Source organism: Adelges cooleyi, unplaced genomic scaffold (assembly GCF_023614345.1).
Source record: "Adelges cooleyi isolate 19-005CV unplaced genomic scaffold, UGA_ACOO_1.1 ACOO_flye_CR_arks_rails_tigmint_CR_PRNA_9, whole genome shotgun sequence".
NCBI classification, from domain to species: Eukaryota; Metazoa; Arthropoda; class Insecta; order Hemiptera; family Adelgidae; genus Adelges; species Adelges cooleyi.
Genome location: NW_026096579.1, coordinates 9,244,772 through 9,269,769, shown reverse-complemented (window position 1 = coordinate 9,269,769; position 24,998 = coordinate 9,244,772). Strand labels below are relative to the sequence as shown.

The window sequence follows — 24,998 nt, the reverse complement described above, 5'->3', positions numbered from 1 at the left end:
TTGAACGAGTCGATTCAACGTTCGACCGGCAAAATATGTCAGAAATGAGTAGTAAAATTTATTTATATTTTTTTTTCAACGTTTCAAACGCTTTACAAACGTATACAAATTTATAAAATTTATCGTTTTCCAACCCATGACCGAACCGACCTTATCAGTCGTTATCATTAATTTCCCGCTATTTTCTAGGTTATTTTGCTGTTGTCGAATGTCGAGTGTTCCGAGTTCTGACATTTGACTTAGGCTATGAATGTATCTACTCAGTACTCATTGTTGAACGTTCTACAACAGCTCTGTAGATTGAAGTCCAATTGTTGGAAGTATTGAACCCATTTGAAGGACGAACATCGCCCGCTGATATTGTATTTCTTTTGGCTTTTTCTCCTTGAAAAGTGAATAATACAACAAAAGTGACTAAACTATAATATACTCTGTAAATTAGTGCCTAATTATTACTTGATTAAAAAACTAGAAACCAAGTGTGAAGTGTACTACAATACTTGTTCAATATTTTTATATTTTATCAATTTCAAATAGTCAAGAACAATATAGGTAAATCACGTTTGTATATTTTTCATATAACGTTGCATCTTATTGTATTGTAATGTTTGCATAAATTAGTATATTTGGGTAGGTAGGTATGTTGTTTATTAGTCCCTTTTCAGTTAAACATTTTATCATTAAATCGTAAGGTCGAATAATCCTTAGATTTTGTCTACGTATGCCAAAAAATACAAAACTTGTTACAACTGAATAAATTTTAGTCATTAACAAGTTCAAAACATTTGATATTCAGTGGCAAAACATTACAAATTATCATTTGTCATTTTCTTATCTAAGAGAGGGCTTTTCATTTTATTTATTTAGGAAATTGTATAATAATTACAAAGTATAAATGCTGATAAAGAAAGATATTAGCCTTCATTTTCACTTGCCTTCTATGGTTTGGTTAGCTTGAGTTTTTTGAAAATTTCTTTAACGCTTAGTTTGTGCAGCCGTTAAAGCTAATAAGTACCAGCATAAATATATAATCTATTGTTACCATAATAGATATTATAATTCATTTTCAATTTTTTTTCTTTTACATTACTCCACTACTATGCTTCTTTGGATGATAAAGACTTACTGAAGTTTTCACCGTTTATTATTATTTTTCAGAAATTCAGTTACCAATGAAGTGTTTTGTTGTTGTGTCATGTTAGAGTATATAAACATAATTATCACTTTTCTAAATAAAAACATACATTTAGTAGTGCAGTCTGAAGAATTACAGTACAGGTTAGTTTAATAATACTTGATATCATTACAGTTTATAGTATAATATTATAGTCACTAATATTTCAATAAAATATTAATCTCGACAGCTACAAACAAATTGTGCTAAATTCAATAAAATACTATAAGAAATAAGATTTAAATAAAAATAAAATATGGATTAGACGAGTAAAGAATAGAGAAAGACATGAAGTACAGGATGAAAGGAAATTAGCACAGAGTAGGTAAAAATAACTGTATTGTCTAGTATTTCAATGTTATGTAATTTATCATGAATGCATTAAACTAAAACTAGCAAAATGATTATATTTGTTTAAATAAGTAAAATTTCAAATATATTATTGGCTTATTTAAGTACTAGTGTTTACTTTGTGGTTTGCTATAGTTATGTTTATATTTTTTATCTTTCTAGAAGGTTATTGAATAAATCTAGAACTAAACTTATGTCTGAATAGCAGCATTGAAATAACATTTTCATTTAATAACAACTATAATGTGTATCTCATAATACTTTTACAAAAGGAAAAATTAATGAAACATTTTTCATTTTTTTCAGTTTAAGATTCTCACCAATTTAATTATACCATGACATAAAGTTTTTTTTTTTTTAATTAATAATTTTTCATAATTTATATATATTTACATTGTTTTATTGATTTCATGGCTAATTAAACTTATTGTTGCCTGAATGAACTTGCTGTATAATATGTTATACAGCAATAATAAAATAATTAATATTTATAATTAAATATTAATTTAATTGTTATAAAACATATTAATTATTAGATGTATATTAATTATCAAATTGTGTATGTCAAGTACTTGATGCATATAATAAAATTAAATAAACATAAGATACAGTAGTTCTCAGATAACTTAGCATGGCGGTGGCAGTTTAAACGCAAAACTAGTGGTACTCCATATTTCATGTTATTTGCCAAATAGATCAACAAAACAACAATATTATTTAAATTGATATTATGTTAATAATTTAAATCTAAATATTACATTATCTTCAGCTCAGTAATAAAAAAAAATAGTAGTAAAAAACAAAATTGGGAAAGACTTCCTGATAAATAAACGTCGCAACCGTGCCAAGTTGACTAGTAAGAACTTTACTTATATATTTAAAAAACAAATAAATGTACATATGTTATATCTAATAAAGTTTTATTTATATATATATATATATATATTGGACTAGTGAAAGTATATGAAAATTGGGAGTAGAACATTACATTTTATCTTTCTATTTAAAGAGTAGTAAAATCAATTTGTTAAATTTGTTTTTCGTTGCAGACTATAGTTAACTCCCAAGAAAGATGTTTAATAAGAAAAGACCAAATTCATCCGATAAATCTGGCAATTACAATAAAAAATTCAAAACAGATGATGACGATGACGATTTTCAAAGTTCCAGATTTGAAGAGGATCTCGCTCTTATGGAGGAGATGGACAAAGATTTCGAAGCATCGCCTGCAATATTGGGAGAAGGCCCGGAACAAGAAGGTTCCGGAGGTCTGTGGTCTAGACCACCCATGAAAGAGCTTAGTCCAAGTACTGACAGTTTAGTTTTTCAACAGCTCACAATAGATTATTATCTCGGAGATCCTGTTAAAGGGATGAGTGGTGCGCAAACTGGTCAAGTTCCGATAACTCGTATGTTTGGAATAACTATGGAAGGCAATTCAGTATGTTGTAATGTACACGGGTACTCGCCTTACTTTTACGCAACTGCTCCGACTAATTTTGGACCCCAAAATTGCAAAGAATTTAAAAATCGCCTAAACGCTGTTGTGTTGAATGATATGCGTGGAAATCAAAACAGAGTACAAGAAACTGTTCTAATGGTAGAAATCATTGAGAAAAAAAACATATATGGTTATCATGGTGAAGAAAACGAAAAGTATTTAAAAATAACTATGGCACTACCAAAACTCGTGGCCACGGCTAAACGACTTTTAGAAAAAGAACAAGTTTTTCCTGCATTTGCTGGACATCAGTATAGAATGTTTGAATCAAATATTGATTATGATATGAGGTTTATGGTCGATTTAAAAATAGTTGGATGCAGTTGGATTGAACTTCCTGTTGGAACTTACACGATTCGCAAGCATAATACTCAATTAAAACCGCACAGTAGGTGCCAAGTCGAAGTGGATGTCGGTTGGCAACAAATGATATGTCATACCCCTGAAGGAGAATGGAGTAAAGTGGCACCATTTCGCATTCTTAGTTTCGATATTGAATGTGCCGGTCGTAAAGGAATATTTCCCGAACCTGATAAAGATCCGGTAATTCAAATAGCTAACATGGTGCAAGTAGAAAATAAACGGCTGATAAGAAATGTGTTTACGTTGAATACATGTGCACCTATTGTAGGCAGCCAAGTTATAAGTTGTGAAAAAGAAAACAACATGCTTGAAAAATGGGCTGCGTTTGTACGAGAATGTGATCCAGACATAATTACAGGCTATAACATCAATAACTTTGATTTGCCTTATTTGCTTAACAGAGCAAAGCATTTAAACGCGAAAAATTTCAACTTCTTAGGACGTATTAAGAATATCCAGTCTGTCATAAGGGAACACGTGATACAGAGCAAACAAATGGGTAGAAGAGAAAACAAGAGCATTAATATTGACGGTAGAGTTCCGTTTGATTTGTACTTGGTATTGGTGAGAGATTACAAGCTTCGATCGTACACGTTAAACTCTGTCAGTTATCACTTTCTACAAGAACAAAAAGAAGATGTTCATCACAGTATTATTACAGATTTGCAAAACGGTACACCTCAAACTAGACGTCGATTGGCTGTCTATTGTTTAAAAGATGCTTTTCTTCCGTTGAAACTTTTGGATAAACTAATGTGTTTGATTAACTATATGGAAATGGCAAGAGTAACTGGTGTTCCGTTGGGAAGTTTGCTCACCGGTGGCCAACAAGCAAAAGTTGTATCCCAGTTGCTCCGTCTTGCAAAGGAAAAAGGTTACATAATTCCAACAATGACTAGTGGTATGCAAGACGAACAATTTGAAGGTGCTACCGTAATTGAGCCGATCAAAGGTTACTATGCCGATCCTATCGCAACACTAGATTTTACTTCCTTGTATCCGAGCATTATGATGGCTCATAATTTGTGTTACACTACATTGTTAAACCAAAAAACTATTAATACTTTGAATCTGTCGGAAAACGATTACAAAAAAACCCCTTCGGGTAGTTTCTTCTTATCCACTTCAATACGCAAGGGACTTTTGCCTGAAATTTTGGAAAATTTACTTTCCGCCCGTAAAAAGGCCAAAAATGATTTGAAGTCTGAGACTGATCCTTTTAAACAAAAAGTGTTGGATGGTAGACAGCTGGCATTGAAAATTAGCGCTAATTCTGTGTACGGTTTTACTGGAGCACAAGTAGGCAAACTGCCTTGTCTTGAAATATCTACAAGTGTTACTTCATATGGTAGAACGATGATTGAACGAACAAAACAAGAAGTTGAACAAAAATATTGTATTGCTAATGGTTATGAACACGATGCGGTTGTCATTTATGGCGATACAGATTCAGTGATGGTGAAGTTTGGAGTTAAATCGATTGAAAAAGCCATGGAACTTGGCCGCGAAGCAGCTGAATATGTAACAACAAAGTTTATAAATCCAATAAAATTAGATTTTGAAAAGGTTTATTTCCCGTACTTGCTTATCAATAAAAAGCGTTACGCTGGTCTTTACTTTACAAAGCCTGATAAGTACGATAAAATGGATTGTAAGGGATTGGAAACAGTACGAAGAGATAACTCGCCATTGGTAGCTAACATGATCAATACTTGTTTACAGAAGTTGCTGATCGATAGAGATCCTGATGGTGCGGTTGCTTATGCTAAAGAAGTAATTGGCGATTTACTGTGTAATCGTATTGACATCTCTCAGCTGGTCATCACCAAGGAACTTACCAAGTCGGATTACGCTGCAAAACAAGCTCATGTCGAGTTGTCATTGAAAATGAAGAAAAGAGATCCAGGAAATGCGCCTAAATTGGGAGATCGTATACCATACGTATTGATCACAGGTACTAAAGGCTCACCGGCTTACCAGCGTGCGGAAGATCCCATTTTTGTGTTGGAGAACAATATACCAATTGATTTTAACTATTACTTAGAAAACCAATTGTCTAAGCCGTTGGTACGGATTTTTTCACCAATTTTAGGGGACAAAGCTGAATCAGTATTACTGAAAGGCGACCATACGCGTAAAAAGGCAATGGTAACGTCTAAAGTAAGTGCTTTGTCAGCGTTCACTAAAAAAAAAGAAGTATGCTTGGGCTGCAAGAGTGTGCTACCCAATGGGGAAGACAAGAACGCATTGTGTAAATACTGTTTACCAAAACAAGGAGAGCTGTACTATAAGGAACGGGTGAAAGTAAATGAACTACAAGAGAAATTTTGTCGCTTATGGACCGAGTGTCAACGATGCCAAGGAAGTCTACACGAAGAAGTAATCTGCACCAGTCGAGACTGTCCAATATTCTATTTAAGAAAAAAAGTACAAATCGATCTAACGGCTCAAGTTAAGACAATGGATCGTTTTGGAGACCCTAACGTCATTTGATTTGTAAATTATCTATTGACGCTAAATTAAAAAGTATTTTATTTTTCTATACATTTTGTTAAAATAATAGGTTATCTAAGTTAAGTGTGTACGTATTTTATATTATAGAATATTTATGTATTATAAATCTAGTGAATAATAAGTATTATGGTTTTTGTAATAACCACAAAGTAAATGCTAATGCATTATATTAAGTTCATTTTTGAATTTCTTTTCTAAATATTCATTACTTCATATTTTGTTGACGATAATTCAGCATTTTTACTTTATTTTTTTACAAGGGAATTCTAATTAAAAAAAAACGCATTACTTTTATTTATTTTTTATACGTCGTGCTGTGTTTGTGCTTAAGAGGAATGTCGTGTCTAGGATTTGTTAAATGTTGTTCAGCACAATTTTTTTAGAGGCTAGGTATTCTAATTTTTGCAATTTTAAGAGAGCATTAATTACCTATAAAAAAATATCGGTATATTTGGGTGTTCGTTTTACGGTTTTTGGAGAAATTTTATATTAGTAGTAAATAGTTTTTAAATGTGTAAAAAATAAATTTATGTGTTTGAATGGTTTCCCCTCCCTGTTTAAGCAAGAAATTTGCATAACTGTAATTACGATGCTAAACGATTTAAAAAAAAAAATGTTTCCCATTAATGTTTAATGAAGTTTAACATCTTCTCAATGGGGGCTAGAAATCAACATTTTTTTTTTAATTTTGTTATAGACATATTTTTAATAGGTAGTTTTTTTAATAATAAATCTAACTAGTTATCTTATAACTAAATAAAATATCGGCATATTAGCTCCTTTATAGAAAGTATTCCTCAAAAAAATTGTTTTTTGTCCTTTAATAAGTTTGCCGCTGTCCGTTTCACTTAAGATAGCCCATTAAACGAGATCGAAACGCCAGTTTTACACACTAACCTCTACAAAGTACTGAGTGAGGTTTTATAGTAAACATTTTCCTTGGAGAGAAAGATAGTACCTATCAAAAATATCATCATCATCATCATGTAGCTTAAGAGGCCTTTTAGGCCCAATGTTGCCATCAGAGTATAAAATTACAGATAATATACATTATATATTGTTGTATAATATACTCGGTGATTATACTTGTATATTAGCATGTATGTGTATACATTCTAATATACCGTCATGCATGTTATTCGCATGATGATGCAGTATTAGTAGAAGTTTATACAATACTCGTAAATTGTAGTAATACAGAATAGAACAGAACTCGTTGTTCTAAATCATTGTTGTTTTAACGATAATTTTCAGACGAAATGCTTCACCTGGAATATGGTTAATGTTCTTATTACCATGTGCTATCATCACTGGCCACTATAAATACAGAATCTATTCAGAGCCTTATGTAATATCCTACATAGTGAGCATTGGCCTTTTAATCAGCGCCATTGCCAACGTATTACATTGTCATGGATTTCCTGCGAAACCAATAAGTTATATTGTCACTGCAGCGGCTGTAGCACAACTTTTGACTCTCCACACTGAACTGGGTAAGTGTTACATCTTTCTTGCGATTTATATGGTCTAAGGTATGTGTGTTGTTGAAATAAATTCTCATAGGTGTCGTTTACAATGTTGGATGTGCTGCGTTTTGCGCTCTGACCTACCATCGACTTCTGAAATGGCTGATATCCCGTTGCCCCATGAGTTTTACCTATGGCGAAGCTACCATTGTAACACAGGCAATAATACTATTTGCCATCACTTCCTTTACGAACATACTATCGCCATTCCAACTCCGCACCTGCTTTGATGTATCCACGTTAATCCTGCAGGTTTGAAAATGTCTTTTTAAAATTAAAAATCCAGTTAAATGCAGAGCTGGAAAAATAATATGTCAACAACCAAGATATTGAATTACAACTGTTGGATTTAACACTTGTCACTTGTGCTTCCATTAAGAATATGATTGCCCTTTTAGCTAAAATAGTTAGTGTCTACTAACTAGCAGGGTGTTCTATTTTTTTTTTGAACAAATTCCACTGTGGTCAGGGGTACCTTTGTGAAAGTGGCGGACGGTACTTATTCAAAGGCACTTGCAGACGGAACAATTAGCAAAGGAGTTTTTCAAAGGTGAACCAATGTTATATGATAGTTGCAATAATAGAATCATAATAATTTGCATGGTAGACAAAGAGATAAAAATAATAGACAGATTACTTAGAGTGTAGCCATGGACTGATCAAAGGAGAAGATATAATATATCCTTAGAATGTTGTTCAATAAAGTACATATTACTTAAAATATGGTGTCTGAAGAAGAAATATACAAGGTGGAGCAAAAGATATGCATCGGTTTCGAAAGCCCAGGGCTCGGCCTGTGGTGGTAGGAGGATGTTGGTAGGGGTCTTTTTGTGTTTGTGGGAGTTTGCACCGAGTTATATTATAGAATATGTTAGAGATAGACGAGGTGTAGACAGGCGTCAAGTGTTAAGAGGGCCAAGCGATTGTCGACAACAAGATTGAAACGCAAGTCCTACAAGACTGTTATGAAGGCGGCTCTTATTATATAAATATTTAATGTGATCAGAGAGTTGAGCCATAGAATTAGGTCAACAGAACAAGGGATGAGTGTAACAGAAATAAGAATGTTGAAATGCATGTGTGACGTGAAAAGAGATAGGTACGCCTTATGTGTAGCTCCATAAGTAGAATAAGATCGAATGGTCATATTATGGAAGGGAGGTTGTGATCCCGAATAGTTAAAAGTATGGTAGTTAAGTAGAAGAAAGAACACATATGCTTACAAATTCTTCTGCTCATTTTGACTTAAAGGTTAAACTGAACATAGACCATCTTATTGTAAAACATATTACATCATTATTCGATCATCAATGATTGTTTGTGTTTCTTGAGTAATAGAATTTTGTAGTTCACACTCTAAACAAGTCGTGTTAGAATTATATGTTAATAACATGGATTCAAATCAATGTATTGACAAAGCAGTTAGTTTCTTGAACTATCTTGACTTATTTTCATTTAGTCTATTATAATTTAATGGATATAAATATGTAAATTATGCATTTACAGTTTGGAATCGTCGGCATCTCCTTACTGTCTTTGGCTGTGTATAATTTCAAAGTGCTACGCTCTCCCGGTCTATTTTATGTAGCTCTTGCCTTTACCATCGTTATTATCGCTTTACCTCTCCATATCATTCTGAACGATAGTCCAGTGATGAAAATCTTTCGGTGGATCGTCAAGGATCGGCAAACGGTATGTGGTAATACAGTTCAATATTTAAGAAAAATGTTACTATTTTTTATAAACCTCTTGTTTGTAGATCATACTTGTGCTATACTGGATCGGGTGTTCCGCGTTTGCCGTCACATTTGTCTACGTGCAGATCAAGAGAAATATCAAAGCGTCCACGTCAATCAGGAAGAATTTCCATCTGCTAGCTTGCCTCGTTTACATTCCCGGCTTAGTACACAACCCTTGTCTTCTGTTCACTGCCAGTGGTGTAGCATTAGGTGTCTTCATACTGTTAGAGGTAACATCCACCTACATGAGACTTTTGGGTTAGATGGGATTTCTTTAGGAATCCAGTGGCCAATAGATATTAGTAATGTTCAATATACACCATGTGTAAAACATTTTTACTGAAAACATACACGCTGGGTTGTCTCATTCCATGTTCGGTTCGCAGCTGTATGTTGGATACTAAAATTTAAAATTATATTATAGTAGCATATTATACATTTGAGACTAGAGCTATTGTTTATTAGTGTACGTCATCAAGAAACATAGCAAATAGACCTAACCATCATCATAAACATATGTTCTTGTTACAGCTTACAAAATCTAAGCTGTAACAAGAATATTTTTTTTTCTTGTAATTGACTGAGCCAAATGATAAAAACAACTCCAGTTTCAACAAAGTCACTAAACACTGTTATTATAGAGATGAAATATTTGCACGCTCAAAATTGATATTAATGAATTTTGGATTTCAAATAAGTATATATTTATATATATATTATTTTCTATGTTCACATTTTTTTTAACTATGAAAAAAGCTACCCCAATTATATCAAGTTAAATAAGTTCCAAAACTAAAAGGTAAATAATAATTAGTAATTATTTAGTTTATTTGAGTTGGATTATCTTTTGATCTTTGGTTACGCATAGTTCTTTATAGATTCTTCATTATAATCTTATTCTATTTACTTCTAAAAATATAGCTGAGTAATGCCATTGCATAAAACTCTCATTTATTCCTTGGACTTTTTAACTAAGTCGTTTTTTCTTTTGTCCATGTTTCCTGTGATTAATTATACATTTTACAACTTTTTTTTAGTTAGGTAGGAACAAATATTTGTACGAAAATACTTGTTAATAGTTAATTTTGTCAAAAAAATTGTTTGTATAATTTAAAATAATTTGAAACTTTATTACTTTTCACAAAACTAGTAGTTTTATTCCGATATTTACAGACTTCTGACTTAGGATCTCCATATTGACATGATCAAAAGTAGTTTCGAACTCAACTGCATCATCTATATTTTGGCACCAAAATTGGCAAAAATTATACACAAAAATATAGCTTTTAATTTTTAATGTGTTTTTTGGAATACCAAAAAAAACTTGGCTGGATCGGACCTTTTTTTTAAATAAAACCCGGGTTGGTTATTGTTATGTAGATTTGGATGCAAAATTGTATTATTATAATTTAGGGCCCTAGGAATTTAAAGCAAATCTTGACTCGAGTTGCATCAATGATACTTTAAATATTCTACAATTTGTTACTTGATTTGTTGCCTTGATAATAGACTATGCGAGTTGGAAAGATCTCACCTTTAAACATTGCCCTTCAAGATGGTTTCCGTGTGTACTCTGATGAGAAGGATGAAGGCCCAATAGCTTTCACTCCCATCTACTTGTTGGTCGGATGTTCTTTGCCGCTTTGGATCCATCCACAACCTGATATCAACAGTCTATTGCCTCTGTTATCCGGCATCCTTTCAATAGGGATAGGAGATACTGCCGCTAGCATAGTAGGTTCGCGATACGGTCAACACAAATGGAAAGGTATGATAATAGTATCAAATAATAACAGACGATGAACCGTTTTAAATTTTTTTTTTTTTCAGGCACTACTAAAAGCATTGAAGGTTCAGTCGCTTGTTTTTGTTCTCAGTTAATATGTGTCATTGGACTAAAATACATAGGTTTGTACACTTTTTATATATTATTAGTATTTGTTCCAAGAGGATACGGCATTGTGTGCAGTTCAATCAATAAATAAATTATTTTAACTGTTATTTATACTAGTAACATATTATATGATTTTCTTAAAAATTTTAATGTTTTTATATACTATGAAAAAAATTAAAAAGACAGGTTGTGTATTATGTTATATTATAAGAATAACTAAAATATGTTTTATTTTTAGGTTTGGTGTGTGATGTTCATCTCCCATTGACTGTTTTTGGTATTGGTATTGCGACTCTTGTCGAAGCGAAAACTGAACAAGTTGACAACTTAGCACTGCCACTCATATTGTACATATTATTATTGTCTTCAGTTTGAACTTAAAGATATTTAATTTAATTTAGGAATAAATAAACTTATAAGGTTTTAAACGAAGTGTGCTACTGAAATCAATCTTATATTTCTCAATAATATTATCTAATATCTTAACTAATGTTGATAAATTATTTTTCTAAAACATTATAGCTACTTCTCTGTTTTTTTTATGAATTGGTTACTTTGTTTATTTGTTAAACTGAGTATCATTCAACGTTTATGTATAGTTACACAAATGTAGAGGCCCCTTTAAAACATTTAAAGAATGTAATTTAATATATTTTTGTAACAATAAAAAATTAGTTTTACACTGAAATTGTGCACTGTAAATTGTTTAATTTGTTTGTATAATAATTATTATTTGCAAGGGCGCACTTTTTATTATAGTTAATTAATAAATAATGTAGTGATGGCGGCAAAGACTAATAGAGTTGTAAATGCTAGTGAAGAAGAAGAATTAATAAATAACTTAATATTTATATAATTAATGATGTGACAATAAAGTGATTACCTACATCAAATTTCATAATATAGTAATTAAGTTGTTGAGAAAATTAATAAATAATTTTGATATTAGCTTCTTTTACATTGTTTGTGACAATGTCACTACTAAAAATAAACCCGAAACACTATTTCCAGTTATATATAGTAGTTTTTTACATCTATAATAATAGTTACAGTGGTTCTCGCTATTTCTTACTTTTCGACTACCAAGTGTTTTTGGTCACAGTATGACAAATGGCTGGTTGATAACAATAATTGTTTAAATTATTTATCATTCAAGTCGTTAGCCCATTTCCCGTAGGCCTTAAGTTAGATCACAAAAGTAATCGAGTACATAAGTACATTTTTATTATGGTCGACTAGTCATTTGGTTACATTGAAAAAACAGTTACAAGTATAATAATTAGAACAAGAATATTTCATTCACCCATACATATTATTACTGTCCCGTGTCGATTTAAAAATTAATGATAACGTATGTATAATACTATAATGTATGTATGTCATTGAATTTTCAAGTTGAGCATAGTCTACTGACAAGTAGCTTTTATTTAGACTGATCGACTGGAATAATAATTGTATTATAAAATATTGTAAAAAAAGTTAATTAAAAAAAAAAAAACAAGTCGTGGTAAAAAATAACATGTTTTATTAATTGTCCTGAATTGTAATTGATGTTATTTTCAATTACAAAAGTTTAAATGTTTTATGAAAATCTCATATGTATATTGCTAGATTGAAATTTCTTTGTTTTTTTTCTAGTTAATGCTCTTAAAATGCGACTCGTAAATCGAATAGACTCAAATAGATATTGATATGGATATTCTTAGTAAAAAAGAAAGGTCGGCCCAGTTAGGTTTTTTTTCAACCAATAAATCCAATCTTATTGTTAGTTCCGAATTGACAGTTTTCTATGAATTTTTAATACGTTATTTACAATAAATAATAGTAAAATAGTAATAGTTTTTGTTGAGAATTTTAAATAAATAAATAATATTATCTTTATACTTTTACGTAAACAGTTTTTCTGACAAAAAATTCAGTGATTCACTTCAGAAATATCTTTTAAATTTTTACTAGATGCGGAGTTGAAAAGGTATTGTTTTTACAATGATGTTATTTTTTCGGCGTTTGTCTTGACCCACGATATCTTCTGAGCTGCTGAATCGATTTCTTCATGTAGCAACACTATAGATCTGAAATCTTACCTTACAGGTGCTTTACAAGGACAAACATTTAAAAAAAATCTCCCCTTCAAAATCGAAAAAAACAGTAAAAAAAAATGTACATATTTTTCAACTTAGAATTACGGCGCTCTATTCGTTTTTTTTTAATAGTTGAATTAGTTCCAAATTTGTATGGAATATTCTTTCTAAATCTAAGATGGGGCTTTTAACACATTATTGTCATTACAATGCTTTTATCGAAATTTGTACTTCTACCATTACAATTTCACATCGAAGCGTAGGTATATTTAAAAAACAAATCGTATACTTAAGTGTGCATTGTAAATTTGTTTGTTTTTTATTAATATTATTTACAAACACGTAGAGGTTTTTTTTATATTTGATTAATAAACAATTTATTATATAGGTTATTGATGCTATGGCATAAAGTGCCTATATCACATAATTCAACAAAATTAAGTTATCTAGAAAATTAATATATAATTTTGATCGTTTCTTCGTTTGTATAGTTTGATTTCTTAATTAAGCTTTGATTGAACGTCTTCACTCAAAATACCTAAAACATTGCCCAGATAAAATATATAATTATTTTACATCTATAATGTAGTATTACAGCTGTTCTCACTATTCCTTACTTTGCCACCCAGTCATTTCTGTTTGCGACTAAACGTTTTTTGTCTCTGTTTTTGTCGCCATACGACAAATAGCTGGCCGATGACAATTTATCATTGTTCAGGTCTTTGACCATTTTCCTTTAAGTTAGATTACAAAAGTATATTTAGATTATGGTCTAAGCAACTGGTTGTTAACTTAAAATATTTTCAATTCATATTTTTTTTGCCAACAATTTAATGTCTCGTAAACATTTTGTTGTTTATATTCAGAGACAAGTAAAATAAATGCCTATACTCAACATTTGACATTTAAACTATAAAATAGTAATGATAACCTACTCGAATTTCAAACTAAAGAAATACTCAACTCACCATGTACTTACTTACTAAGTATAGAGAAATTTCTATATTGCAAGTTATATCTATAATGACTGTTTTCAAAATTTTAAACAGTTTTTTCTTATATTCTCAATAAATGTCAAAAAGTGTAGATAATTATAGTTTTGGAAATATGCTACTCTTATTTTTATTGTAATTTACTCATTGTCGGTTTGTAACGTTGTAGACTTTCCAGTAACGTATCTGGCCACGGATAGATAATGCTGTTTGGCACTCAATTTGCTTTTGTTGGACGTCACATTGTTGATTACATCGTTGTTGGCCCACAATAATTTGTCCTTGCCGTTGGCCACCGGTTTGTTTACCACCACGTCCCACTGTTTTTCGCATCTATATTAATCCCAGTCGACAAGAAACAATCAATAAGGATAAGAACCAAGTGCTAGACGCAACGCGGTTACCGACTTGAGCTCCTTGTTGTTGTTGTTGTTGACGGCCGGTTGAAGTAGTGAATTATGGGATTTCATCAACTGAGCAGGTTGTTTCCTCTGCAGTTGACTGCTCTTGGCGTACACCAACTCCACATTGTCTTGTGCAAGGCGTTGTTGTCCCACTTGGAAATACGATTGTCTAAAGTAAAATTAATTAAAATTCATATTTTATAATTTTTTATCTTATATTTATAATATTTTCTCTACGTGGTTATTTGACAGGATTTAAAATTTTTTATTAAAATAAAATATTAGTTTGGTATTATTCATTGCTATAAGTATAGCCGAATTCATCAAAAGGTCAGCATTAAGCCTCAAGTGGTAAGTATAAAGTAATAATTATTTAAGTATTTGCGATCAGTTGTGCAAAAGAACGGTCGAATGAGGAATCGAAAAAGATGCGATGAGTTAGAATATGATTATTGGTTATTGATTTGGTGGTTTAGTGAACTAGAAAGAGACAACAAAGGGTGTTGTTTAACTGAAATGTACATTCAGAACGCGAAGAAAACATTATAAAACGGTAGTAAGCCCAGCAAACATGTACCTACACCAAATAAGTGATGGCCACGTCTGAAGAAGGATGGTATAAGGAAAATAGTAGTGTGAATGATAAATAAGTACATTACCTATTAGAGGAAGATTAGAAGTTTTACTATACCAGGGAAAATTAAAGATTCGTGTTTGACGTATATTGAAAGATGGGAGGAAAGTAAAATAGAAAAACAATAGTCATGATTGAAACGAATCATGATCCTATGACTTTTCCAATAAGGAGAGATTCTATTATTAAAATTTTTTTTTACATTCTACAGATTTATATTACTTTCAGTTACACAAATTCCTAAAAGCATATCCTAAAGACCTTCACTCCGCCTCTACTGTAGCGTTTTTTTTTTAATACCTAATATATTTTATTTCTAAATACCTGTTTAGATGGTTTTTTATACTCAGCTTAAATAATCAATTTAGTATACCTAGTATAATTACCTTAATGCACTTTGAGCGCTAGGTCTTCGTATGGGGTTCCAACTCAACAATAACTCCAATAAATGTATACCGTCACGACTAGCGTTCGGTACCACTGTATTGAGCATCAACCGTTTGAACTGAGGAAATCTAAAGTTCATGGCTGAAGCTAATTGATATCCTTCGAACCATTCTTTCTAAAATAATTAACATTTAGCATGACGTACAAAATAATTCACACAATCAATGAATATACTTTGTAGTTATATAAAGAAGATACACTAATACAATGGAAAACAAATCAACATAAGTCATAATAAATATAGGTATAATTTATATTTTACATTGATTATCTCAAAGTACCAACAAATGGTATAGGTGACCGAATTAAAAAAAATGGGTCACTAGTCACTACTAGATAACTGTTTATGTACATGCATTTGTAGTATAAGCTTTTATTATAATAGAAAAAACATTCTGAAATTTGTGTTATAATAATTATTCTTCCCTTTGCGGTTAACTCTTTGAACCTCATTTTAAAATATATTTCAACAGTATAAAGCATTACGTTCATTCATATTAGTTATCACTATTATACCGTTTTCTTTACAATAACACTGTTACCTACTTACACTGATTTTAGCCGTTAATGGTACGTATTCAAGTAGGTACTATAAAAAACTGAAGTTTAACAACCCCATTTCAGTTGTTTAAATGTGTTATTGTGTTAGTGAAGTAGTTGTACTTATACTTGTATACATACAATTATAAAAATATCAAACGAATATTAAAAAAAAATAATACGTGCCAAATCACACGTGTCTTGGATTAATTGTTTATATCACAAAATAAAGCATCTGATGTATGTGTAAAATGTAAATACATGAAGTACTTAAGTATATGGGTTAATCTTCAACTTTAATTTTCGTAGGATTATGAATATATGGATGGTTAGTATGGTTTCTAATTCTATACTATTTTTCAAATAAGGAAGCATCGGATGGCTACCCGAAAACAGGATTACCTGCTGGCCGTCCAGTGTGCTCTTACTTAAAAAGAGTATATCTTATCCTTACGCTTTAAATAAAATGTCCAACCCGTCTCTGATTGTCAAAGTGAAATGATGATTTTTGGCGATGAACTGCGCGCCGTGGAGGTAAATAAAGCTACATAAGGCAGGTTGTAAGTAATGAAAAAACTATTCCCTGGGGATTAGTTCGGGAAGATGATTATCCCAGGGAAATCTGCTAATTATACCTGTGCAGCCTGTCTACTTACCTTGTCTGGCGTGCCCAGAACCGAGCATATTTTGAATATTTGATCAATCTCACTGGTTCCCGGGAATAGTGGTCTAAAAGTGTAGAGTTCGGCCATTATGCAACCGACGGCCCACAAGTCGATTGGAGTGCTGTAGTTGACCGAGTGCAACAGTACTTCCGGTGCTCGGTACCAACGGGTTGAGACGTAATCGGTGTACGGAGGCCGAGATCTCGTCTCTCGGGCCAGTCCGAAGTCAGCGATTTTGACCAGTTCAGGACCACAGCATAGGAGGTTTTCCGGTTTCATGTCGCGGTGGAAGAAACCGTGCCTGTGCATGAACGCGAGGCCTTGAAAAATCTTTGAACGGAAATTTATTACAATTTACAAAGTAATTCAGGAAATATTAAACGAGATAAAATGACATAACGCACGCCTAGATCAAAACTGTAGCAACTTAAAAAACACCTTTTTTCAGGAATTCAAAAAAACTTATTTTCAAGTTTAATTACTTTAACTTGTTAATTAAACTTTAACTGATTATTTTAATAAAACAGTTTTGTATAACCAACGTACGTGTACTCCGCTTGATGTCTGGGCAGAAATTAAAGTTTTAAACGGTTTTGGTTGTTAGGATTATAGGATTTTTTAATTTTTACAAAAAGTACCTACAGTACCATATTTTGGAGAGTAGGTAATGAAGATAAATTTAAATTCGTTTTGTTGGTTCACGCAACTTTGTTTGTAGAATCCGAATATACAAATAACCAAAAATACCCACTTTTTGACTTGTTACAGTTTTGATCTAGGTATAAGACATTAAAAACATATTATGTTCTAAACATATTTCAAAAGTGTTCTAGTTAGACCAGACCTGTATAAATCTATTTCATATATCAGTAATATATTGGTATTATTATAGCCTATTGTATTTTCAACAAGTTACCTGATATAGTATATTTCTTATGGACTGTTCGGGGAAAAATTTACTCTGACTCCGCATCAACTGGTAAAGATTTTCTTTCATGTATTCGAATACAAAATAAAGAGTATCGTTTTCTCTGATGACTTCTCTTAGTTTGATTAAATTCGCATGGTTGAGTTTTTTTAAGGACTACAAAAAAATGCATTTTCATTATCCACATTGTATATAGGTTTTATGAATGACACTTACCTTGACTTCCCTTAAATTCATCGCTTCGTCCCAAGAATAATATTTTCTTTTCATTCTACAAAAAAACGGTTAAGTATTTAAAATAAAAAAATATATTTATATTGTATATAATTCCATCAGTTAAGCCATATTTTATGAGTATTTATAGGTTTTTATTAATTTACCGACTTTATGTAATAGTATTTACTATTCCAAAATGTTGACGTTGTAGTCAGTTTACTATAACTGAGTATTAATAATAATAATAAATTAATAATTTTTCAAAAAAAAAATGTACAGTAGAGAAAAAGTAGTTTGTAGCTTTGAAAAAGACGATTATAAAAAATAGGGGAAAAAATGTAAATGGTGTCATATTTCATGTTTAATAGTATTAAATGATGTGTAAGGCATACAAAAAAAGTACTATTTGAGTCAAATCTACTTTTTTTGGCATTTTTAATAAACATCCTATGTTTTGTAAAAATTCGAAGTACAAGTGCAAAAAATCAAATGTTGATACTAATATGGAACAATTCTATTACATAATATAAATTATTATATTATATATATTTTGAGGTGAGAACCAATAACGTGTATAATTAACTTACAAAAAAAATTTAAAGAAGGAAAAGTGAAAATAATATTATTAATAATGTAATTTTCTAGGTGATGTTCATTAGTTTTCTTCGATGAAACGTTGAAAACTTGAGACTAATGTCATAAAACCAACGCATTACGCAGATGAAATAACTTATTGACAAAATATGCTTATTGTAATATGTGATCAAAAACTTGTTTTCGAAAAAAATGTCACTTGATCCCTTTTGGTTCTCATCACCTTATATTTGTATTTCGACAAAATGTAATGTTTTGCTCCACAAAAAAAATAAACTAAAAATATTTGTTTTTATATTTTTTATAACTTCTATACTTACCTTTTAATGGCCACTTTTTCGCCTGTATCTACGTTTTGTCCTAACACGACGGATCCGTAAGTACCGTCTCCCAGTTGATTTAATGTAATGTATCTGTTCATGCTGGTTTCTTACCATGTCTTTTCGAGTACACGTCGGCAAAGGGTTCGTGGCCAAACCGAGGCTAAGCCACACATTAAAGACATGTGTTAATTATAAACGTGTGTGCACTTGAATTCTGCCAACGTCCTACTACATACACATGGGCAAACCGCGAATCCCAAAACACAGTTCTAAAATATTACGAAAATAATTTTAAAGAACGATATTGATCAGCTTAAAAAGAGATACCTACGGCAACGACGGAGGGGAATAATAACTAAGTTTTACACGGGAAACCCAACCACCTGCACAGAAACGAATATACTTATACTGACTGTTGCTAGGTAACATTTATAGGTACTCATGTAATCACAACAAGAGACCTTGTCCATATGTTCGTGGAGTTTATTATGTTCTGTCGTAAACATTTCACACGCCATAAAACCGTGGGTAGCATACGCCATATTACAATCAATACATTATTATGTTTTAATGAAAAACGAAAATAAAAAATAACAATAAGTTGATTAAAGATAAACATAGAAGTCTTATATCCAATTTCTTTTTGGTCTATGTCACGCTACGTTCGATTTAAAACCCAGTTACAATATTCGTTTATTAAACCGTTATTAGTTTTCTTTCCAGTTTAATATTGGTTATAGCCAGTTTCAATGGCGCCGAACACCAGTGTCTAGTGGGCTAAATACCCCATTGATTTAATGGGTGGGTGGCCGATTTGTACTAATATTAATAATTTTTGTATGTTACAAGCGAGATTTTTTTGGATGGGTGGATGTTAAATATGTTTTCCCCCAGATGTTAGTGAATGGTTCTCGTCGACACTGGATATTTTTTTTTTATTCTATCTAGAATCCGAAAAAAGTAATTGAAATTAAATTCACCTGAAATTTTATTCAAGGGAGACTATAATCAAAATATGTAATTTCAAACATTTCTGAGGTCACTGAATTTAAATTTAGTAATTCCAAATCAACCACTTGTTTAAAAGGGTTAGGTTTTTTTTGTTTTTGTTGCATAACAATTCACATGTTTTTGGGTTCGTTGAATTCGAATGGTTTCTTGCGGATTTGGAGGGGGGGAGGTAGTTAAGAAAGTAAAAACTATTTGTTTATAATTAAGTCTAGTACAGAACCCGGTAAAAAAATCGCCCCTACATTAAAAAACAAATATCCCGAGTAATCACGGCAGCGGAACAGTCGCGACTAACTCAAAGTGTCCGAAACTTCAGCTAACAGCTATAGTGACATGGATATTTCTGAAATTCACTCACATTATACTTCAATCCATGAGTTTCAACACATTCAATTCTTATCTCTTCTACAGATTGAGGCAAAAAACTAAAAACATCAAACTTCTTATGAGTACGAAGGTCTTAGGGCCATAAATCCAAGATAGAAAATTATGATTAGTTAGTCTAATGTATGACTTCTTCCAGTTACCTAATATATGTGTCTGGACGTACTAGTAGTCCTGCCTATGATACTAGTTTTTCTTTTTTGACAGTTGAAATTATATAAAGTAAATAAGAAAAAATATTACATATACTCTTTTCGTAACGTCATAGAAATAAAAAAAAAATTCGTAAAAAGTAAAATATATTAGTGCAGTGTTATATAGTTTGCCTTAAAAAGTGTTATATTGCGTGTGGGATATCACTTTTATTATCCATAGGTAAGTAGGTGACAGCATAGATTTTACATGTGAAAATATAAAAATTAAAACTAAGGATAACCCCATCATATTATATGATAAAAAATCTAATCAATTATGCAGTTTAAAATAGCATTACAAAACATACATATTTATACTACGAATGTAATACAAATTAGTAGTAAATATAACCAAAATATTTATGTCGACATTGTTTTTCAACCCATTAAACAAAATATTATACAAACGTTACATTTTTTTTGTTGATGACTATTGGGCAACACTAATTTAAGACCATTATTTTATTTTATTTATTGGTTCTTTATATATTAGATTATCAAACAATACACGTCGTGAATATTTCAACTAACAATGAGTAACAGTTCTTTTTGCCATTTTTTACTTCTCTATACATGAAAAATGTTTGATTTTACTTAACCGCTATATTTTAAGGCAACTTCAAAGTATTTTTTTTAACTTAACTGTATTTGTAGCAGAATGTCACTATATCAGATAACCAATACTCTGTAGTAGGTTATACAGTGACTATATAAATTTAATCTTCAGTTACTTAAATATTTCTGGCATAAATAAATACAATCAATTAATTGCAACACAGAAACCGGAAATTTCCTAAGAAGTTAAAAATATTGATAGAGAGTTATAATTGCAGATAAATGTTTCATTGGTTTTTTATTAATTATAGTGAGAAATGCGTAACAAAAAAAAAAAAAAATATTTGTTTAACACGCGGAATGATAAATACATAGGATTTAATCAACTTCTTCAATAGTTGGTCCAGCACCAGCGCCTGGAGCAGCACTGCCAGCTCCTGGCATACCACCAGGGAAGCCTCCGGGCATGCCGCCTGGCATACCACCAGGGGCACCACCACCAGCGCCTGCATACAACTTGGTGATTATGGGATTGCATACACCTTCCAATTCCTTCTGTTTGTGTTCGTATTCTTCTTTGTCGGCCAACTGGTTAGCGTCCAACCATTTAATTGTTTCATTGACCTTATCCAAAACCGTAGATTTGTCGGATTCAGGGATTTTGTCCTTGATTTTATCGTCTTCCATGGTACTCTTCATGTTGAAGCAATAAGATTCCAAACTGTTCTTGGCGGCAATAACTCCCTTTTGAGCTTCGTCTTCCGACTTGTATTTCTCGGCATCATTGACCATGCGCTCGATATCTTCCTTGCTTAAACGTCCTTTGTCGTTGGTGATGGTGATCTTGTTTTCTTTGTTTGTCGACTTTTCAATGGCACTCACATTTAAAATACCATTGGCATCAATATCAAACGTTACTTCGATTTGGGGTACGCCACGAGGTGCGGGTGGAATAGAAGTAAGTTCGAATTTACCCAACAAGTTGTTATCTTTGGTCATTGCACGTTCTCCTTCATAAACTTGAATCAACACACCAGGTTGGTTGTCAGAGTAGGTCGTGAAGGTCTGAGTTTGCTTGGTTGGAATAGTTGTATTACGCTTGATCAAAGCAGTCATCACACCTCCAGCGGTTTCGATACCCAACGACAAGGGGGCGACATCGAGCAGCAGCAAGTCTTGCACTTCTTCGGATTTGTCTCCGTGCAAAATGGCAGCTTGCACAGCGGCACCATAAGCTACGGCTTCATCAGGGTTGATCGATTTGTTTAATTCTTTACCGTTGAAGAAGTCTTGCAACAACTTTTGTACTTTTGGAATACGAGTGGAACCTCCGACAAGAACAATATCGTTAATTGCGGACTTGTCCATTTTAGCATCACGCAGAGATTTCTCAACTGGTTCCATGGTGCTGCGGAACAGATCGGCGTTCAACTCTTCAAAACGAGCACGAGTGATGGAGGTGTAAAAATCAACACCCTCGAACAGCGAGTCGATTTCAATGCTAGCTTGAGTTGACGAAGACAAAGTACGCTTTGCACGTTCGCAAGCGGTTCTCAAACGCCTCAATGCCCGTTTGTTGGTTGTCACGTCCTTTTTGTACTTGCGTTTGAACTCTTGAACAAAGTGATTTACCATTCTGTTGTCAAAATCTTCTCCTCCCAAGTGAGTGTCACCGGCGGTAGACTTTACTTCAAATATTCCATCTTCGATGGTCAAGATGGACACATCAAAAGTTCCACCACCCAAATCAAAGATGAGGACGTTGCGTTCTCCAGAGGTTTTCTTGTCAAGACCATAAGCGATGGCAGCAGCTGTTGGCTCGTTGATAATACGCATTACATTTAACCCTGCAATGGTGCCAGAATCTTTGGTAGCTTGACGTTGCGAGTCGTTGAAGTAGGCAGGGACAGTGATCACAGCGTTTGTGACAGTCTTTCCCAAGTAGGCTTCAGCAGTTTCCTTCATCTTGGTTAAAACCATTGAAGACACCTACAAGCATACAAATTCCCGATAATATAAAAATGGTCCATTGATAGTTCTTTCAATTGTTACCTCTTCAGGTGAAAAAGTTTTGCTTTCTCCCTTGTAGTTAATTCGGATTTTGGGTTTTCCTCCATCACTGACTACTTCGAAAGGCCAATGTTTCATATCACCTTGAACGGTGGCATCTTCGAAACGTCTACCAATCAATCGTTTGGCATCTATAAAATAAATTATAACATACATTTAATACACTGCATATAGATTGAAACAAAAATATTGTTTCAATAAAATAATTATTACCAAAAATAGTATTGTTGGGGTTCATGGCAACTTGGTTCTTAGCCGCATCACCAATAAGACGTTCAGTGTCAGTGAAACCGACATAACTGGGAGTCGTGCGGTTACCCTGATCGTTGGCAATAATTTCTACTTTGCCGTGTTGGAACACACCGACACAAGAGTAGGTGGTACCCAAATCAATACCAATAGCAGGAGTTTTGGCCATTTTGTTTTAAAAATGTATTAGGTAGACGTGTAATTAATATAAAATATTAGGTACTTTTTTGGAGTTTTTATCAGTCCTAGAACAAAAAAAATGCAACAATATATAAACATTTAGTTAAAAATCAGTAAATTATTGACTTAACTACATATAAAGTTAATTATAATTAACATTTAAAGATAATAACTAAGTAACCATAAAATACAATAAAAAAATTAAAAATACCGAATTAAGCACACTGTATGCTTAATGAAGAGTTTGAGGACACAATTTTTAAAAGAATTAGGATTAAATTATTTGTTACTTGACATTTAAAATGAATGAATGATGGTATGAAAATTAATGTTACGAATACAATTGATTCTTTTTCACTTCTTAGCATATTATTGTATATTTTTTTATTGGTATAAAATTTGAAAGGAAAGAAAAGAATATATTTTATGAACAAAGGAAAACTCAGGATCAGTTTCCAAAAATATTCTGGCAATGCACAATTATAGCAAAACCTCTTGTTTTTATAGAACAATACCGATGCTAATAACTTTAGTTACTCTTAACTAAAGTTAATAGCGGAAATACACTTTACTCAGTTAAAGTGAGATATTTCCCAAGAAATTATAAACTAAATTTCTTAAAAGTTATAACTTATACCCTGTCTTAACTGGAAAAAAAATGCAATTGTTGACTCAGTTATATATAGGTTATGTGTGTAAAAATATAAACATCTGAAAACATAATACCGAGTTTTGATGAAATAAAAATTAAAACCTAAACAACTGAAACAATAAAGTATCTTGGAAACACGTGACCGTCGGAATGTCGAACACAAATGATGTCATCTCATCAAATTAACCACCGAATAAATGGCTAATATGCAAACAGTTTGCAATTGTACCTAAACGAGGCACTACCTATTTTCAACCAAATTTGCGGCAATACGGGAAACGAGTTTAATAACGTTATCGACAGATTCTAGAAAACAAGCTACACCGACCGAACGCTTGGAAATTTTAGAAAATTGGATTTTGTCATATTAGATACTGATACTATTTAATATATTGTCCGGCATTCGGTTGCTTTGTACTTGGAAATATATTATTTATATGAGTTTAATAAAATCTCATACTTACGGACAAATGTTCTTCGCTGAACTTTCAAAATGGAGTAAGTATGCACAGTTGTATGAATGTCGAATGAAATATGAATAATAACTCATAAGCCAAGTGAGTCAGTCCAGTGACGCGAATAAATCCGGTGTCATCGTCCGCGGGGAGGAGGAGGGAGGAAATCGGTTAAAGAACATTCTAGAAGTCGTTGGAAGAAAAAACAACGCAACGTTCGTTAGGCGTTCGGTATGATTTTCGATTTTTGATTTCCGAAAGATTGTGTAAGTTTTATATTGTAACTCCAACGCGAAATTTGAAAATGTACGCATTTTTATTTTCCAATATAGGTGTTTTTCAAAAATTCTATATACTACTGA

At 32.1% G+C, this 24,998-nt stretch overlaps 4 protein-coding genes across 8 annotated transcripts; 2 read left to right on the top strand and 2 right to left on the bottom strand.

Annotated features, from left to right (window-relative positions):
• Positions 1–117: 117 nt before the first annotated feature.
• Positions 118–6,076, top strand: LOC126847249 (DNA polymerase delta catalytic subunit). Of its 3 annotated transcripts, XM_050587423.1 has the most exons (3): positions 119–552; positions 1,159–1,278; positions 2,575–6,076. In XM_050587423.1, the coding sequence occupies exon 3, from the start codon at positions 2,598–2,600 to the stop codon at positions 5,880–5,882; it is 3,285 nt and encodes a 1,094-aa protein (XP_050443380.1). In that variant the 5' UTR covers positions 119–552; positions 1,159–1,278; positions 2,575–2,597; the 3' UTR covers positions 5,883–6,076. The 3 variants fall into 3 exon arrangements, with proteins under 3 accessions (XP_050443381.1, XP_050443380.1, XP_050443382.1); XM_050587424.1 differs by lacking the exon at positions 1,159–1,278 and having other exon boundaries at positions 118–552; XM_050587425.1 differs by lacking the exons at positions 119–552; positions 1,159–1,278 and adding an exon at positions 1,365–1,495.
• LOC126847251 (dolichol kinase) lies at positions 5,798–11,955 on the top strand. 2 transcript variants are annotated; one of them, XM_050587429.1, is made up of 8 exons: positions 5,798–5,915; positions 7,158–7,396; positions 7,467–7,681; positions 8,936–9,121; positions 9,189–9,398; positions 10,678–10,936; positions 10,999–11,076; positions 11,301–11,955. In XM_050587429.1, the coding sequence occupies exons 2-8, from the start codon at positions 7,186–7,188 to the stop codon at positions 11,435–11,437; spliced, it is 1,296 nt and encodes a 431-aa protein (XP_050443386.1). In that variant the 5' UTR covers positions 5,798–5,915; positions 7,158–7,185; the 3' UTR covers positions 11,438–11,955. The 2 variants fall into 2 exon arrangements, with proteins under 2 accessions (XP_050443386.1, XP_050443387.1); XM_050587430.1 differs by lacking the exons at positions 5,798–5,915; positions 7,467–7,681 and having other exon boundaries at positions 7,283–7,396.
• A 1,580-nt stretch (positions 11,956–13,535) lies between these two features.
• Positions 13,536–19,383, bottom strand: LOC126846552 (serine/threonine-protein kinase MAK). 2 transcript variants are annotated; one of them, XM_050586120.1, is made up of 9 exons: positions 18,884–19,382; positions 17,970–18,024; positions 17,742–17,909; positions 16,817–17,155; positions 15,560–15,735; positions 14,544–14,708; positions 14,280–14,468; positions 13,761–13,877; positions 13,536–13,681 (listed from the first exon to the last, which is right to left on the bottom strand). In XM_050586120.1, the coding sequence occupies exons 1-9, from the start codon at positions 18,982–18,984 to the stop codon at positions 13,669–13,671; spliced, it is 1,323 nt and encodes a 440-aa protein (XP_050442077.1). In that variant the 5' UTR covers positions 18,985–19,382; the 3' UTR covers positions 13,536–13,668. The 2 variants fall into 2 exon arrangements, 1 of the variants encoding a protein (XP_050442077.1); XR_007686902.1 differs by lacking the exon at positions 13,536–13,681 and having other exon boundaries at positions 13,766–13,877; positions 14,123–14,468; positions 18,884–19,383.
• Positions 19,384–21,309: 1,926 nt separating this feature from the next.
• On the bottom strand, positions 21,310–24,788 carry LOC126846353 (heat shock 70 kDa protein cognate 4). Its single transcript, XM_050585687.1, has 4 exons — positions 24,646–24,788; positions 23,314–23,594; positions 23,083–23,231; positions 21,310–23,019 (listed from the first exon to the last, which is right to left on the bottom strand). Exons 2-4 carry the CDS (start codon positions 23,516–23,518, stop codon positions 21,409–21,411), a joined length of 1,965 nt encoding a protein of 654 aa, XP_050441644.1. The 5' UTR covers positions 23,519–23,594; positions 24,646–24,788; the 3' UTR covers positions 21,310–21,408.
• Positions 24,789–24,998: the final 210 nt, after the last annotated feature.